Consider the following 18,194-nt stretch of genomic DNA (forward strand, 5'->3'; position numbering starts at 1 on the left):
TTGAGGCAAGCTGTAGAAGGGTTGCTATAACTTTGTGAAATACTGGTACCATGTAGTCCCTTTTTGTTCTGTAGTGGCATAGAGAGAGTGGGGAATTGCTTGACAACTCTTTATTTTGCAGATCTGCAAAGGAGGGGAGTGTATGGCAGCCTGCCTTCACTCATACATATACTCTTCACCCCCCCCCCCCCCAAACACAATTTATCTCTTAATATGGCTCTACTGCACTTAGATGAGACATACACATTTCATATTGTTCTGAACCCATTTCATTTAACACTAAACATCAATTTTGTACCGCTCAACCACTATCTATGCTAATATTAAAACTGTTAATCTGAGTGTTTATACCGAGTATCCTACTTATTCCTAGCAGTTCATAATTTTGCTTTAAACATGTACAATTCCCAATGAGATTATGTTATGCCATGACTATAAAAAAATCAATGGCCAGACGACACTTGTCGTGGGTGCGGACCTAATATCAGTTGCTTTTGACATGGCGAAATCTGTGTGGCACTCTCCTGTGTTTGTGAAGCAAACAAACTCTCTATTCATGTTACCAGTCATACTACTTCAAACGTTGCATACAAAGAATTAAAAGTAAAAAATAAATTGATTGTGTATGAAGTCTCAGGAACAGCTGTAAATAAATACTCGGGAAATGCTGGGTTACTCTGCTCGTTTTTATATCTGCAGTTCTTACCTCTCCTGTTGACCAGAAGGTATTGTTCCTAGAGAAAAAAGAGTAGGACATTTTCTGTAGAAATGTAATACAGTTTGATTTTTTGCTGGGAAACATTTTCGCTAGAAGCCACAGTTTTCGCGATGTTCGAGAAAATCTTAAAAACGTAATACCGGGGTATAAATGCCTTCCTATCTCGTTGGTTACTCCCACTGGTTGTTAATGACACTCCCCTCTATCACTGTACAAAAGTTTGCAATTACACAAATTTTTTGCCGCAGCTCAGCTTATTTTGGTCTTCGTTGACTGTGCCTGGTATGTTGCCATCGTTTGGCGCTTACAATCAGCTGTCCATTTACGTTAGATCTGTTTGCGACCAGCTGTTGCAGCCAACAAGCCACATAGCGAGGTTATTGTATGATACGCCTATTCACCGCCTGTCTATCCACACATCGGTTTTCTCCATGATTTAATAAGTGTGAGTGTCTAATAAGTTCTGGTTATGTTCTTTATGTCCATAGATACAGGAAGTTTGTTCTAGCAGTTATATTTTAAAAGGAATTTTATAAAAATTTATTTAGCTTTTCAGGCTTTCAGTTTTATATTTGACTATTGCGATGACGCTCAATTCAATGTTTACAGTTCGACTAATGAGGTTTACGCTGTCTAAGCCAAGTTCTTGTTGTAAGTTACTTAAGTTAATAGTTGCTTAGCAAGGATTGCTAGGTTTCTGGTCACAGGTTAATGTAATTTATATGTTATTGTTAATTAACAGAAATTCTGAAGATGCGCCACCAGCAGGAAACGCTTCGATTTTAAAATACTCACATCAAAAAAAGTTTTGCATCACCTCGGTTCCGAGAGGTCCGGAACCTGTACAGAAAATTGGAATAGAGATCAACATAAACATAATTTCCGCTCATGAAAACCACTTATTGCGTGTTGTACCACCATACAGCGAGACCTTTCAGAGGTGGTGGTCCAGATTGCTGTTCACAACGGTACCTCTAACACCCAGTAGCACGTCCCTTTCCATTGATGCACGCCTGTTTTCGTCGTGGCATACTATACAAAAGTTCGTCAAGGCACTGTTGGTTCAGATTATCCCACTCCTCAACGGCGATTCGGCGTAGATCCCCCAGAGGGAGTGGTGGGTCACGTCGTCCATAAACAGCCCTTTTCAATCTATCCCAGGCATGTTCCATAGGGTTCATGTCTGGAGAACCTGTTGGCCCATCTACTCGAGTGATGTCGTTATCGTGAAGGAAGTCATTCACAAGATGTGCACGATGGGGGCGCGAATTGTCGTCCATGAAGACGAATGTTATGCTACTGATATGGTTGCACTATCGGTCGGTCGATGGCAGTCACGTGTCGCACAGCCGTTACGCCGCTTTCCATGATCACCAGCGGCGTACGTCGGCCCCACATAATGCCACCCCAAGACAGCAGGGAACCTCCACCTTGGTGCACTCGCTTGGCAGTGTGTCTAAGGCGTTCACCCAGACCGGGTTGCCTCCAAACACGTCCTTGACTAGTGTCTGGTTGAAGGCATAAACGACACTCACCGGTGAAGAGAACGTGATGGCAGTCTTGAGCGGTCCATTCGGCATGTTGTTGGGCCCATCTGCACCGCGCTCCATGGTGTCGTAGTTGGAAAGATGGACCTCGCCATGGAGTTTGGGAGTGAAGTTGCGCATCGTGCAGCCTATTGTGAACAGTTTGAGTCGTAACACGACGTCCTGTGGCTGCACGAAAAGCATTATTCAACATGGTGGCGTTGCTGTCAGGGTTCCTCCGAGCCATAATCCGTAGGTGGCGCTCATCCACAACAGTAGTAGCCCTTGGGCGGCCTGAGCGAGGCATGTCATCGACAGTTTCTGTCTCTCTGCATCTCCTCCACGTCCGAGCACCATCCCCTTGGTTTACTCTGAGACTCCTGGTCACTTCCCTTGTTGAGAGCGCTTCATGGCACAAAGTAACAATGCGGACGCGATAGAACCGCGGTATTGACCGTCAATGCATGGTTGAACTTGAAACAACTCGAGTCGTGTACCTCCTTCCTGGTGGAATGACTAGAACTGATTGACTGTCGGACCCCTTCCGTCTATTAGGCGCTGCTCATGCATGGTTGTGTACATCTTTGGGCGGGTTTAGTGACATCTCTGAAGAGTCAAAGGGACTGTGTCTGTGATACAATATGGGAACCAGGGTGACGCAAAATTTTTTTTTTGATGTTTTTATATACCTGCAAAAGAGACTGCCTTTTGGTTTGAAAATTGGAGTACTGTTGCTGAACCGAGCCAGAAATGGAGTGGAGAAACATATTCAGATGACAGAAGTTTTGGTTTAGATGCAGGAAGTCTTAATAGCTAGGCCTACGGTATTTGAATTACAAAACAGCACGCTATGTTATATTACATTTTAGAATGGTCTTGTTTGTATGGAACAAGATAAGGTAAGACATGTAGAATGGAGTAGTGTACAATCCGATTAGTTGAGTGGATGTCAACAATGCGAATCTATCTCTATTAGGACTTTGTTGAGGTCAGCCATGCGGTAGTTTCGTATGAGCTACTCAGATGGTGGGGCTAATCTGAAATCTGTAATTTTATATTATCATTTAATAACTGGTAGGTGGTATTACCTAAAATAGCATCTAATATACAGTCTCAGACAGCTAGCGAACAATAAGCAAAGCCAATCAAATATAGCACGAACACGAGTCGCAAATTAGGTTCACAAAATTTTTTTTGCAAACAGAGATGCAGCTACATAGAAACGCCAGGCACTGGACTATTTCGTATACACGGATAGAATGTGCCGCAGGGAGAGGAGACACGACAGCATTTCCGAGTCGGAGCGGGACCACCACACTCACATGCGACATGTGCGTGCTTATAGGAGTGAATTACTCACATCATAGAGGCTGAATGTTACCCGTTTTCCAGAAGGCTGTGTCCCATCGTCCTCATCCTGGCACATCGCCGTCACCCACTGCAGGGCCTCCGGGGTGGCAGACCGGATGCAGTCCACTCGTCCCAGCCGGAACCGCCTCGTAGACGCACTCTCGTAAGTTGCCACGAGCCGGCGGTTGAGCCTGCGCAGCCAGAATACAAGTACTACCAAGCTGCTTCCCTGTCAGTGAACGTCGATTTTGGTGTACGACGTGGTTTCCAGAACTCCCAAAATGTATTAATTAGAACTCCTACGTCTTCAGGAAGTGCAAAATGGCTAAGCAGAGTTGGCTAGAGGACAAATGTAAGGGTGCAGAAGCATGTATCACTGGGAGTAAGACAGATACTGCCTACAGGAAAATTAAAGAGACCTGAGGAGAAAAAAGAATCACTTACATGAATATCAAGAGCTCAGATGGAAACCCAGTTCTAATTAAAGAGGGAAAAGCAGAAAGGTGGAAAGAGTATATAAAGAATCTATACAAGGGCGATGTTCTTGAGGACAATATTATGGAAATGAAAGAGGAGGTAGAAGAAGATGAAATGAGAGATATGATACTGCGTGAAGAGTTTGACAGAGCACTGAAAGACCTAAGTCGAAACAAGGCCCCGGGAGTAGACAACATTCCATTAGAACTATTGATTGCCTTGGGAGAGCCAGCCCTGACAAAACTCTACCATCTGGTGAGCAAGATGTTTGAGACAGGTTAAATACCCTCAGACTCCAAGAAGAATATAATAATTCCAATCCTAAAGAAAGCAGGTGCTGAAAGTTGTGAAAATTACCGAACTATCAGTTTAACAAGTCACGGCTGCAAAATACTTTACAGACGAATGGAAAAACTGGTAGAAGCCGACCTCGGAGAAGATCAGATTGGATTCCGTAGAAATGTTGGAATACGTGACGCAGTACTGACCCTACGAGTTATCTTAGAAAATAGATGAAGGAAAGTCAAACCTACGTTTCTAGCATTTGTAGACTTAGAGAAAGCTTTTGACAATGTTGACTGGAATACTCTCTTTCAAATTCTAAAGGTGGCAGGGGTAAAATACAGGGAGCGAAAGGCTATTTACCATTTGTACAGAAACCAGATGGCAGTTGTAAGAGTCGAGAGGCATGAAAGAGAAGCAGTGGTTGGGAAGGGAGTGAGACAGGGTCGTAACCTCTCCCCGATGTTTAATCTGTATATTGAGCAAGCAGTAAAGGAAACAAAAGAAAAATTAGGTGTAGGTCTTAAAATCCATGGAGAAGAAATAAGAACTTTGAGGTTCGCCGATGTCATTGTAATTCTATCAGAGACAGCAAAGGACTTGGAAGCTATTTACCATTTGTACAGAAACCAGATGGCAGTTATAAGAGTCGAGGGGAATGAAGGGGAAGCAGTGGTTGGGAAGGGAGTGAGACAGAGTTGTAGCCTTTCCCCGATGTTATTCAATCTGTATATTGAGCAAGCAGTAAAGGAAACAAAAGAAAAGTTCAGAGTAGGTATTAAAATCCATGGAGAAGAAATAAAAACTTTGAGGTTCGCCGATGACATTGTAATTCTGTCAGAGACAGCAAAGGACTTGGAAGAGTAGTTGAACGGAATGGACAGTGTCTTGAAAGGAAGGTATAAGATGAACATCAACAAAAGCAAAACGTGGATAATGGAATGTAGTCGAATTATGTCGGGCGATGCTGAGGGAAGTAGTTTAGGAAATGAGACACTTAAAGTAGTAGATGAGTTTTGCTATTTGGGGAGCAAAATGACTGATGATGGTCGAAGTAGAGAGGATATAAAATGTCGACTGGCAATGGCAAGGAAATTGTTTCTGAAGAAGAGAAATTAGTTAACATCGCGAATAGATTTAAGTGTCAGGAAGTCATTTCTGAAAGTATTTGTATGGAGTGTAGCCATGTATGGAAATGAAACGTGGACGATAAATAGTTTAGACAAGAAGGGAATAGAAGCTTTCGAAATGTGATGCTACAGAAGAATGCTGAAGATTAGGTGGGTAGATCACATAATTAATGAGGAGCTATTTAATAGAATTGGGGAGAAGAGAAATTTGTGGCACAACTTGATTAGATGAAGGGATCAGTTGCTAGGACATATTCTGAGGCATCAAGGGATCACCAGTGTAGTATTGGAGGGCAGCGTGGGGGGTAAAAATTGTAGAGGGAGACCAAGAGATTAATACACTAAGCAGATTCAGAAGGATGTAGGTTGCAGTAGGTACTGGGAGATGAAGAAGCTTGCACAGGATAGAGTAGCATGGAGAGCTGCATCAAACCAGTCTGTGGACTGAAGACCATAACAACAACAACGTCTTACCTAGATCTCATTCTGTGCCATCACCATCAAAATAGTCCACTTGGGAGCGAGTACACTGCTCTCAAAGCACCTGCTACTTTTGAAGTGCGTTTTGGAAATCTTCCTTTCTTATGGTGTATAGTGCCCTCTGCGTTTCCGCTAGACTATCCTCCATTAAGCCTTCGTCTCTTCAACATGATTTGCATCATGAGGAAGAGAAAAAAGTCCCTTGGAGGTAGTGGATAGTGGGTGGGAAAAACTATCATCTTGCTTTATTAAAAAATTTACTGAATAATGTAAGCTGTATCTGGCCGTGGATTTTGAAGATGGAGTACCCAGTCGTTCGTATGTCTGTAGACGTTTTCTCCTCTCACCGACCTGCAACTATATTAAAGAACTGCAGTACACCTAGATCTGCAAAAGTACTCCGCAAGTCACCGTACGGCGCGTGGCGTAGGGTTTCACGTACCAAAACTAGTCGCTTTGTTTCCTGTTCCACAGGCGAATAGGGGAAATGAAAACGGCCATGTGCGTTTGTACGAGCCCTAATTTCTCTCACCTTATCCTTGCGCGAAATGTACGGAGGTGCCAGTAGAATTGCTCTGCAGTCATCTTCAATTGGCGGTTCTCTAAATTTTCTCAAATGTGTTCTGTTAAAAGAACGTAGCCTTCTATCTAGGGATACTTATTTGAGTTTCCTTGTGTGTTGTTTTAACGTATCGCTAACAAATCTAGCAGCCTGGCTCTGAATTGCGTCCACGTTTTTCTTTAATACGATTTGGTGTGGATCCCAAATATTGGAGCAGTTCTGAAGAATGGGTTGCACTATTGTCTTATATGCCGTATCCTTTACAGATGAACCACATTTTCCTAAAATTCTCCTGATAATTCGAAGCCGAATATTCGCCTTACCTATTACAATCCTCACCTGCTCGTTCCATTTCTTATCTGTTTGCAACGTTACGTCTAGAATCGTAATCAAGGTGACCGTGTCAAGCAGCACACTATTAATGCTATGTTCGAACATTACGGGTTTGCTTTTCCTGCTCATCTCCTTAGAACTCTCTATTGATCATCTGGCCAGGAAACACGAACTCATAGTGAACAATCCAGGATGTCCCTCCTGAGTGTCGTCAGGCTTACTCTCTGTTACTCTGGTAGATCTCTGCAATTTCGTTTTTGGGTTCTGTAGCTCACTTCAAACAAATACTGCTGATCTCGTCTTTCATGAGACTTCCAGTGACGAAGGACAGTGTCGGTTTGTTATCTGTTAAAAACAGCGGTCACAAATTAGTCCAATATGATAATCGTTTTATCGATATGTATTAACGGGGACAGTAGACCACGAAGAATAAACAGTGATCAGGCAACGACAGCACTGTCCTGGCACGTGCTGCCTGTTGCCGCCATGCAGCAGCGCTACTCGGTGACTGCTGGAGTACAGGTTATTCTTCGTGCTCTACTGAGCCTGCTCTTACTTATAGACAGCAGAAATATCACGCTGGACAAATCTGGGGCCTCTATCGCATGGGCACATAAAATTCCGCTTTAAAAATCATTTTGTTCGTAACTGAAAACAAATCGTCAATGAACATCCATGAAAGACATGATGGAACGGTGACTCGAGCTATATGTTGTAAAAACGAAATTGCAAATACGCTCCGAAAAAACAAAGAAAATGCAGCTGACGACTCATTAGGTAGGGTAACACCTTATATTGACGATTCCTACTTAGTTCAGGGGCATGTCCATTAACCTCACTCTCGTCACTTGCGGTGATATAGGAAGAAATTTGGTATCGTCTTGAAGCAGTTGTTTAAGTTCATTTAGACTTCCGCAAGATGTTGCTACTGACCCTCCTGAAGTAGTCATTGCATAAACTTCGCCGTAATCTTTACGTCCTCAAACTTCTACTTAGTAACCTTGAGTCTTGTCGACAGGCAGAGCGGAAGTAGTTGAGCGACGCAAATAATGTGAAACGGGGCGCAGTTAAAGTTCACATGTGGTCTGTTGAGATAATCCTTGTCAGAGATAAAACTTAACCAAAGAACTGTCGTTTGTGAAAGGTAAAACTTCTGTTGATTTTGTAGAGCTACTATCCTAGGCCTCACTAAATTTCGTGCCTCCTCCTTTTCTTTTAAAATTGACCGCTTGTTTATAATTTCCATGGCTTGTCTATGTTGTTCAACTGGTTCAACTGGCTCTGAGCACTATTCAACTTAACTTCTGAGGTCATCAGTCGCCTAGAACTTAAAACTAATTAAACCTAACTAACCTAAGGACATCACACACATCCATGCCCGAGGCAGGATTCGAACCTGCGACCGTAGCGGTCGCTCGGCTCCAGACTGCAGCGCCTAGAACCGCACGGCCACTTCGGCCGGCGTCTATGTTGTGATGGATCGTAGTTCATCACTGCACATAAAATCCTGGTTTCGGAATACTTCAATTCATGATTTGCTGATTGAAGGGCATAAAGATTTTTCTACTTTTCCTAGTAAGCGAAGAAATTGTGCTCTTTAAGAAGTATTCAAACTTATTTTTGTAGTTCCAGTATAGACCTTACCTCGCAGAGAGGAAATTCTGTATCATTACTGGTATCCCAAGTGCCGAGAGAGGTGGTTCAAATGGCTCTGAGCACTATGGGACTTAACATCTGAGGTCATCAGTCCCCTAGAACTTAGAACTACTTAAACCTAACTAATCTAAGGACATCAGACACATCCATGCCTGAGGCAGGATTCGAACCTGCGACCGTAGCGCTTGCCCGGTTCCAGACTGAAGCACCTAGAATATTTTCATTGCTGATCTACAAATATCTTTTATGTTTTTATAAAATCTTATCAATCTTATCAGTTACTTTTTTTATAAAAGGGAGAAAAACTGCGATTTATCCTTGTCCGTCAACCTATAGTTATTTGTTCGTATAATGATATTTTCTTCTTTTTCTTAAACCTACTTGAGATGTTCTATTTCGGTGGGTATATGTGGTGGGACGCTAATTCTTTTATCTACAATGATGAACAATTATGCAGTGCTACATTGGGAAGCCATCGAAATATTTAAAGAAGGAGGCAATTTTAAAAGGAAAGCAGACGTGAAACTTAGTGATACAATACTACAGAATCAATAAGTACGTTGCATCTTCGACAGATGACGTTCTGCAGTTAATTTTTATTCCTCACAAGGATTATCTCTGCCAATCACATGTAGACTTCTATCACGCCCCGTTTTCACAGTATTTATAGCGCTCTCCGACGTCCGACCCGTCAGGTGACAAGACTCAGTGGAACCAGTCACAGCTATTAAAATATACAGAGCAGCTCTGGAGGAAACGTCTGGGCCAAAAAAGTTTCGAGGGCAACGATCATACAACATGGACGATTCACCAGCAACTATTCTCTGATGTGATGACATTTTGACACCCTACAGCAAGGTAGTTATTATCAATGGGCGTTAGAAACGCCTGTATCAGTCGTAAGGCTGTCCGTTCTAACGTGTTGTTTGCAAAAGCTTGCTTCAACATTTGAAGCGTTTCTGTAGCGATTTTATCAAGTTTAATATATTCTTTTTTACAGACACTGCTTTTTCATGCCAGCCGACGCAAACTCATAGAAAGACGATAATGGAAATATCCTCATCGACAACTGACCAAACCACTCAGCACACAGCCATTTGCCAAAATTCTAATTTCGGGAACTTTTCGACAACACCTCGTAGTTTCATCTATTATTTCTAATCTATGTCATACAAACTGTAAACAGAAGCCAGATTTTTTAATATTTTTCAGAGAAAACTCTTCTCCTAAGTCTACACTGTGCGAAATGATATGTACAGGCATATATGTATGTGTAGTGCACTCATGGAACTCAGGAAATGATGTAAGTAAATAAGTGACTCAAAGTATTGTTCATAATGGTGCTGCAATATTACTGCCGTGGCACAAAAGCAATGACACTGTTCACGTTACTAAGGGATACTGAGTTCATCGTGGTGTATCTATGCAGCATGATCTTTCAACTTACTCTGTGACATGTTTCCCCAAAATCGATCAGCAGTGTTTTACTGCAGACGTATTCTTCTTAATAATTTTAAAATGTCTATTTGGTCTGATACGAGGAAAAATAGATTAACACTGGAATTTGTGTACTTATGAAGTACATTCAATTAGTGCTTAAATATGAAGAAAGAGAAAAGAAAGAAAAACTAAATGGTACAACGCGCTTATTAAAGAGAAAGGTGTAGTTTCGAGTAAATGAGAACAGGAACATGGCAAACTATACTGAGCTAATCAATATTATTCGGAACATAGGTCATTGAGACTATGAAGGAAATAATTAGATATTTGTTTATGGTAAATATAATATACTACCCGACGGTAGTGTGGACACCTATTAGTGGCCATTTATCTGGGCTGTGTCCACCGCCTTTATGACAGCTTCAACTCTGTTGAGGAAACATCCAGTGAGGTGTCTGAATGTCTGTGAAGGAACGGCAGTCCTTTATTACTCGTCCAAGCCGAAACCAGGGAAGGCTGGGACTAAGGGCAGGAATGTTATTGTCTTCAAATCGTCGCCTCACAGACGCTGCTTTATGACAGGGTGCACTGTCATGCAGTCATCGGTCTCCCTGCTGTTCCTCTACTTTAAACAGATACTGTGCTGTAAAATGTGTTCGTATCCTTTCACATTTAGCGTTTTTTACGCACAATAAGGGGACCAGACCGTAACCACGAAAATCACCCCCATAGCCCAATACGACTCACTCCGAACCTCTCTGTTGACACTACGCTTGATGGCAGGTGACGTTCTCCAGGGACTCAACAATCCCAAAACCCTTCCAGCGAGATTGCCACAGGATACTGCCTTATTAATTATTCCAAATCACTCGTTTCCAGTCGGATGGTGTCCAGTGGCGTCACACTCTACACCAACTCAAACTTCGCTCAGCACTGACTACACAAAAGTGTGGTTTATGAACAAAATGGCTCTGAGCACTATGGGACTTAACTTCTGAGGTCATCAGTCCCCTAGAACTTAGAACTACTTAAACCTAACTAACCTAAGGACAGCACACACATCATGCCCGAGGCAGGATTCGAACCTGCGACCGTAGCGGTCGCGCGGCTCCAGACTGTAGTGCCTAGAAACGCTCGGTCACTTAGGCCGGCGTTTATGAACAGGCGCTCTACAATTTTACCCCTTTAAAAAAAAATCCTACTCACAGTCAAACTAGCTGGACTGCTGGTAGTACTTTGCAGTCCACGAGTGATTCCTTCCGCCTTCCGCTGATATCATGCAAGTTTTACAACCACCCTCTGCGATGCTCAACGGTCCCTGTCCGTTAGTACATGAGGCTAGCCAGTCTTGGTTTAACTGTGATGATTCCCTCACGCTTCCACTTGTGAGACTACCTCTGGGCTTTAAATCTACCCCTGAAATTCTATTAAGAACAGATAGCTCCGCACAAGATCTTGAGAATAATTAAACAAAAGTTGTGCAGCGAATCAGGGCCAATCATACTCGAAATACTGGTACCATATCTCAAAAACATGTGATGAGTAGGGTTTCATCTAGCTATGGAATGAACCGAAAGGGTACAATAAAGTCCTTCTCATTACTAAAAAACATGGCCTTGATTTAAATATAGAATAGGTAGTGCAATAATTATTGAGTGCTGAGTCACTGAAAACATTATTAAATATGCACGATAATATCTTGATACAAATGAGTGGGATAGAAGGGAGGAAATGTTAATATGACGTACAATTAGTTGTGTGCAGGTAAACCGTAGTTAAGTGCAGAACTAGGTAACAGATTTACGGAAAGATCCAGAAAAGTAAATATGAGCGCTAGTTCCCTTGCGTAAGCGCATGTTTAGTTCAGTACCTGAGTGCACGAATTAATTCAAATGGTTCAAATGGCTCTAAGCACTATGGGACTTAACATCTGAGATCACCAGTCCCCTACACTTAGACCTACTTAAACCTAACTAACCTAAGGACATCACACACATCCATGTCCGAGGCAGGATTCAAACCTGTGACCGTAGCAGCCACAAGGTTCCGGACTGAAGCGCCTAGAACTGCTCGGCCACATCGGCCAGCTGCACGAATTAATTGAGAAAACCAAAACTTCAACTCGAACTAAATGACTTTGCATTCATCTTGTCGTGTCGTGCACAAATGCTGCACATGCTTACCATCATCCCAAAACTCACATGCAGAAAATGGCTGCAGTGGTGGCTGGAAGTTGCAAGTTGAGCCCCGGCATCAGTGACAGGCTCTGAGACAGGGTCTAGAAACGAGCTTTAGCTGCTGGAAGTGCAGAAGAATGGTATGTGTTCCATCTCTGGAGGTGTTAGAGGCAGAGCTCTAGCATCTAGAGTCTGTATGCTCTCCTTCTCAAAATCATGTTGATTCTGCCAGCACCAGATTCTTGTTAGCTAATCTCTGTGGACTTTCTGAGTTGCGTCCAATGAAAAATTTACAAAAATATTAGCGATCTTCCTCCTTATAAACAATCTGCTGTGACTAGCCAGTGACATATTGCACGTAACATTCCCGAGTTCTCATTCTCGTCTTTTCTTTGTCCTTCTTGTCAGCAGTCTTCTGACTGGTTTGATGCGGCCCGCCACGAGTTCCTCCCTTGTGTCAACCTCTTCATCTCAGAGTATCCCTTGCAGCTTACGTCAGCAGTTATTTGCTACGTGTATTCCACGGTCTTCCTGCACAGTTTTCACTTCCTACAGTTCCCTCTAGTACCATGGAAGTTATTCCCTGGTGTCTTAAAAAATGTCCTACCATCGTGTCCCTTCTTCTTGTGAGTATTTTCCATATATTCCTTTCTCATCCGATTCCGCACAGCTTCCTTAGCTTCATCTACTTTGTGCTCGTCAGTCCTGATGTTACGTTTCTCGCTGTACTCATATCTGCTACTTCTCATTGCTTTAATCTTTCTTCGATTTACTCTCAGTACATATTCTGAACTCATTAGAATGTTCATTCCATTCAACAGATCCTGTAATTCTTTTTCACTTTCACTGAGGATAGGATTGTCGTCAGCGAATATTGTCATTGATATTCTTTCACATTAAATTTTAATTCCACTCCTTTCTTTTACTTCTGTCATTGCTTCTTCGATGTGTAGATTGAACAGTAGTGGTGAAAGACTGCATCCCTCTCCTACACTCTTTTAATGCGATCACTTCGTTCTTGGCCGTCTACTCCTATTGTTCCCTGCTCGCTCTTGTGCATGTAGTACGAGTATATCACCCGTCTCTCCGAACAGTTTATCCCTATTTTCCTCAGAATTTCAAACATCTTGCAACATTTGGCATTGTCGACCGCTTTCTCCAGACCGACAAATCCTGTCAACTTGATTTTTCTTTAGTTTTGCTTCCATTCTCAAGGGTAAGGTCAGAACAGCCTCTCTTGTCCCTTTACGTTTCCTAGAGCCAAACCGATCGTCATCTATCACATCCTCAATTTTCTTTTCTATTTTTCTGTATGTTATCCTTGTCAGTAATTTGGATGTATGGGCTGTTACGTAGATCGTGCGATAATTCTCGCACTTGTCAGTTCTTGCAGTCTTCGGAGCTGTGTGCTTGACGTTTTCCCGAAAGTCAGATGGTATATCGCCAGACTCATACATTCTATACATCAGCTTGAATAGTCGTGTTGTTGCCACCTCCCCTCCCTACAATAATAAATTTGATGAGCCCGTTCTGGACTCCCTTACAAAACTTACAAATCAATGAACGCTAACCTCTTTAGAGTTCAGCAGCTTCCTCTCGCTCTGAATGTGTAATGTTTTACCATCCCCTCGCAGATCCCTGTCTTTTTAGAAACCATTCCTTTTACTGTCCCTCACAGTGCGAGTTTACGACTTTCGAAGATCGACCCAAAAAGCGCCCGTCGCTCGGTGCACACCCTCCAGGGACTCTGCCTTTTAACGAAAAACAGTTTTATGACCCGCGTGCTGTTCTACCGCAACAGTCATCGCGTTCTCACGGTTAGCCAGCGGACTCAGCTCTCAGAAAAATTGCACACAGTTTTCACCACGATATAGAATGAAATAAAGAAGTATTTACTAAATTCACAGTTGTCGATGTTTGTTACAGTTATTTGCACACTTTCATGAATCACTTGTGATTTGAGTTGATTTGGTTGTCTTATGGAGCAGTTCTGAGAAAACTGTCCTGTAACACACTTCAGAATGACGTCACCAAAAGCTGACTTGGGCAGTTTTAGAAGGGTTGAAATATCCATGATGGGATTCTTACCCAGGTAACATCCAATGATTAGCGCACGTTTGAAGTAGCTTGTTTCTCCTGGCCTACTCGTTCAGCTGTTACTGTTTCTATATTAACAACACAATTCTCTTTACCTCCTTTTATACTGCCGTATCTGCCTCTCGTCACAACTAGTGTTCTGTTCCTCATTACATAGTTGTGTCCGGATACTTTTGTCCACATAGTGCATGTATTCTCTTAAAGTTGCCTATGGCACAGTAACTAGTAACACAGGAAAAAAAAAATTGTTGAAAAATTAGTTGCTTTCTTTATGTATCTGCATAGTTCAGTAGATGACTAAGAAACGAAGACAGTAATTGAAACAATGGCACTCGGCAAGTAACATAACGTGAATAGTATAAATTCATTCATGGTAAGAAGAAAGTAAAGAATTTGGCATATGCAGTTGTTACGGTAGAAATGGTTCAAGCTGAAAGAAAGAAAATACGACAGGAACTATAAATATGTATAAATAGTTATTTTCCTTTGTTGTCTTTTATTCTTTCACCTCTCTCGGTCGAGGATGGGAAATGAAAGCGGTCAAATATGTCAACCATAAGCATTTAAACTATCTATGTAACTAAGCCTTCCCCATGAACCATGGACCTTGCAGTTGGTGGGGAGGCTTGGTTGCCTCAGCGATACAGATGGCCGTACCGTAGGTGCAACCACAACGGAGGAGTATCTGTTGAGAGGCCAGACAAACGTGTGGTTCCTGAAGAGGGACAGCAGCCTTTTCAGTAGTTGCAGGGGCAACAGTCTGGATGGTTGACTCACCTGGCCTTGCAACATTAACCAAAACGGCCTTGCTGTGCTGGTACTGCGAACGGCTGAAAGCGAGGGGAAACTACGGCCGTAATTTTTCCCGTGGGCATGCAGCTTTACTGTATGGATAAATGATGATGGCGTCCTCTTGGGTAAAATATTCCGGAGGTAAAATAGTCCCCCATTCGGATCTCCGGGCGGGGACTACTCAGGAGGACGTCGTTATCAGGAAAAAGAAAACTGGCATTCTACGGATCGGAGCGTGGAACGTCAGATCCCTTAACCAGGCTGGTAGATTAGAAAATTTAAAAATGGAAATGGATAGGTTAAAGTTAGATATAGTGGGAATTAGTGAAGTTCGGTGGCAGGAGGAACAAGACTTTTGGTCAGGTGAATACAGGGTTATAAACACAAAATCAAATAAGGGTAATGCAGGAGTAGGTTTAATAATGAATAAAAGAATAGAAGTGCGGGTAAGCTACTACAAATAGCATAGTGAACGCATTATCGTGGCCAAGATAGACACGAAGCCCACACCTACTACAGTAGTACAAGTAGTACAAGTTTATATGCCAACTAGCTCTGCAGATGATGAAGAAATTGAAGAAATGTATGATGAGATAAAAGAAATTATTCAGGTAGTGAAGGGAGACGAAAATTTAGTAGTCATGGGTGACTGGAATTCGAGAGTAGGAAAAGGGAGAGAAGGAAATATAGTAGGTGAACATGGATTGGGTCTAAGAAATGAAAGAGGAAGCCGCCTGGTAGAGTTTTGCACAGAGCATAACTTAATCATAGCTAACACTTACTTCAAGAATCATGAAAGAATGTTGTATACGTGGAGGAATCCTGGAGATACTAGAAGGTAACAGATAGATTATATAATGGTAAGACAGAGATTTAGGAACCAGGTTTTAAATTGTAAGACATTTGCAGGGGCAGATGTGGACCCTGACCACAATCTATTGGTTATGAACTGTAGATTAAAGCTGAAGAAACTGCAAAAGGTGGGAATTTAAGGAGATGGGACCTGGATAAACTGTCTAAACCAGAGGTTGTACAGAATTTCAGGGAGAGCATGAGGGAACAATTGACAGGAATTGGGGAAAGAAGTACAGTAGAAGAAGAATGGGTAGCGCTGAGGGATGAAGTAGTGAAGGCAGCAGAGGATCAAGTAGGTAAAAAGACGAGGGCTAGTAGAAATGCTTGGGTAACAGAAAGAATATTGAATTTAATTGAGGAAAGGAGAAAATATAAAAATGCAGTAAATGAGCAGGCAAAAAGGAATACAGACGTCTCAAAAATGAGATCGACAGGAAGTGCAAAATGGCTAAGCAGGGATGGCTAGAATACAAATGTAAGGATGTAGAGGCTTATCTCACAAGGGGTAAGATAGATACTGCCTACAGGAAAATTAAAGAGACCTTTGGAGAAAAGAGAACCACTAGTATGAATATCAAGATCTCAGATGGAAACCCAGTTATAAGCAAAGAAGGGAAAGCAGAAAGGTGGAAGGAGTATATAGAGGGTCTATACAAGGGCGATGTACTTGAGGACAATATTATGGAAATGGAAGAGGATGTAGATGAAGATGCAATGGGAGATATGATACTGCGTGAAGAGTTTGACAGAGCACTGAAGGACCTGAGTCGAAACAAAGCCCCGGGAGTAGACACCATTCCATTAGAACTACTGACGGCCTTGGGAGAGCCAGTCCTGACAAAACTCTACCATTTGGTGAGCAAGATGTATGAGTCAGGCGAAATACCCTCAGACTTCAAGAAGAATATAATAATTCCAATCCCAAAGACAGCAGGTGTTGACAGATGTTAAAATTACCGAACTATCAGTTTAATAAGTCACAGCTGCAAAATACTAACGCGAATTCTTTACAGACGAATGGAAGAACTGGTAGAAGCCGACCTCGGGGAAGATCAGTTTGGATTCCGTAGAAATGTTGGAACACGTGAGACAATATTGACCTCACGACTTATCTTAGAAGAAAGATTAAAGAAAGGCAAACCTACGTTTCTAGAATTTGTAGACTTAGAGAAACTTTTGACAATGTTGACTGGAATACTCTCTTTCAAATTCTAAAGGTGGCAGGGGTAAAATACAGGGAGCGAAAGGCTATTTACAATTTGTACAGAAACCAGATGGCAGTTATAAGAGTCGAGAGGCATGAAAGAGAAGCAGTGATTGGGAAGGGAGTGAGACAGGGTTGTAACCTCTCCTAGATGTTTAATCTGTATATTGAGCAAGCAGTAAAGGACAACAAAAGAAAAATTTGGTGTAGGTCTTAAAATCCATGGAGAAGAAATAAGAACTTTGAGGTTCGCCGATGTCATTGCATGTAATTCTATCAGAGACAGCAAAGGTCTTGGAAGAGCAGTTGAACGGAATGGACAGTGTCTTTAAAGGAGGATATAAGATGAACATTAACAAAAGCAAAACGAGGATAATGGAATGTAGTCGAATGAAGTCGGTTGATACTGAGGGAATTAGATTAGGAAATGAGACACTTAAAGTAGGAAAGGGGTTTTGCTATTTGGGGAGCAAAATAACTGATGATGGTCGAAGTAGAGAAGATATAAAATGTAGATTGGCAATGGCAAGGAAAGCGTTTCTGAAGAAGAGAAATTTGTTAACATCGAGTATAGATTTAAGTGTCAGGAAGTCGTTTCTGAAAGTATTTGTATGGAGTGGAAGTGAAACATGGACGATAAATAGTTTGGACAAGAAGAGAATAGAAGCGTTCGAAAAGTGGTGTTACAGAAGAATGCTGAAGATTAGATGAGTAGATCACATAACTAATGATGAAGTATTTAATAGAATGCGGAAGAAGAGGAGTATGTGGCACAACTTGACAAAAAGAAGGGACCGGTTAGTAGGACATGTTCTGAGGGATCACAAATTTAGCATTGGAGGGCAGCTTGGAGGGTAAAAATCGTAGAGGGAGACCAATAGATGAATACACTGAGCAGATTCAGAAGGATGTGGGTTGCAGGAAATACTGGGAGATGAAAAAGCTTGCACAGGATAGGGTAGCATGGAGAGCTGCATCAAACCAGTCTCAAGACTGAAGACCACAACAACAACAACATGTAACTAAGAATGTAAATTTTCCTTTGTTCAAAATTGTGTACCTCCAAAAGTTTTTGATCTATTGCTTTTAAAGTTCACACTACGTTGAATTCTGAC

At 42.1% G+C, this 18,194-nt stretch overlaps 1 protein-coding gene across 3 annotated transcripts in view; it reads right to left on the reverse strand.

Annotated features, from left to right (window-relative positions):
* The window catches only part of LOC126356585 (vesicular acetylcholine transporter-like), an 886,345-nt gene that overhangs the window by 24,441 nt on the left and 843,710 nt on the right, over window positions 1-18,194 (reverse strand). For 2 of the 3 annotated variants that reach the window (XM_050007384.1, XM_050007383.1), the window contains one exon: window positions 3,605-3,785. In XM_050007384.1, coding sequence (XP_049863341.1) covers window positions 3,605-3,785 — 181 coding nt within the window. The remainder of the gene's footprint in view (window positions 1-3,604; window positions 3,786-18,194) is intronic. The other variant, XM_050007386.1, reaches the window with a different exon arrangement.

The sequence above is a fragment of the Schistocerca gregaria genome, chromosome 1 (genome assembly GCF_023897955.1).
Source record: "Schistocerca gregaria isolate iqSchGreg1 chromosome 1, iqSchGreg1.2, whole genome shotgun sequence".
Taxonomy (NCBI): domain Eukaryota; kingdom Metazoa; phylum Arthropoda; class Insecta; order Orthoptera; family Acrididae; genus Schistocerca; species Schistocerca gregaria.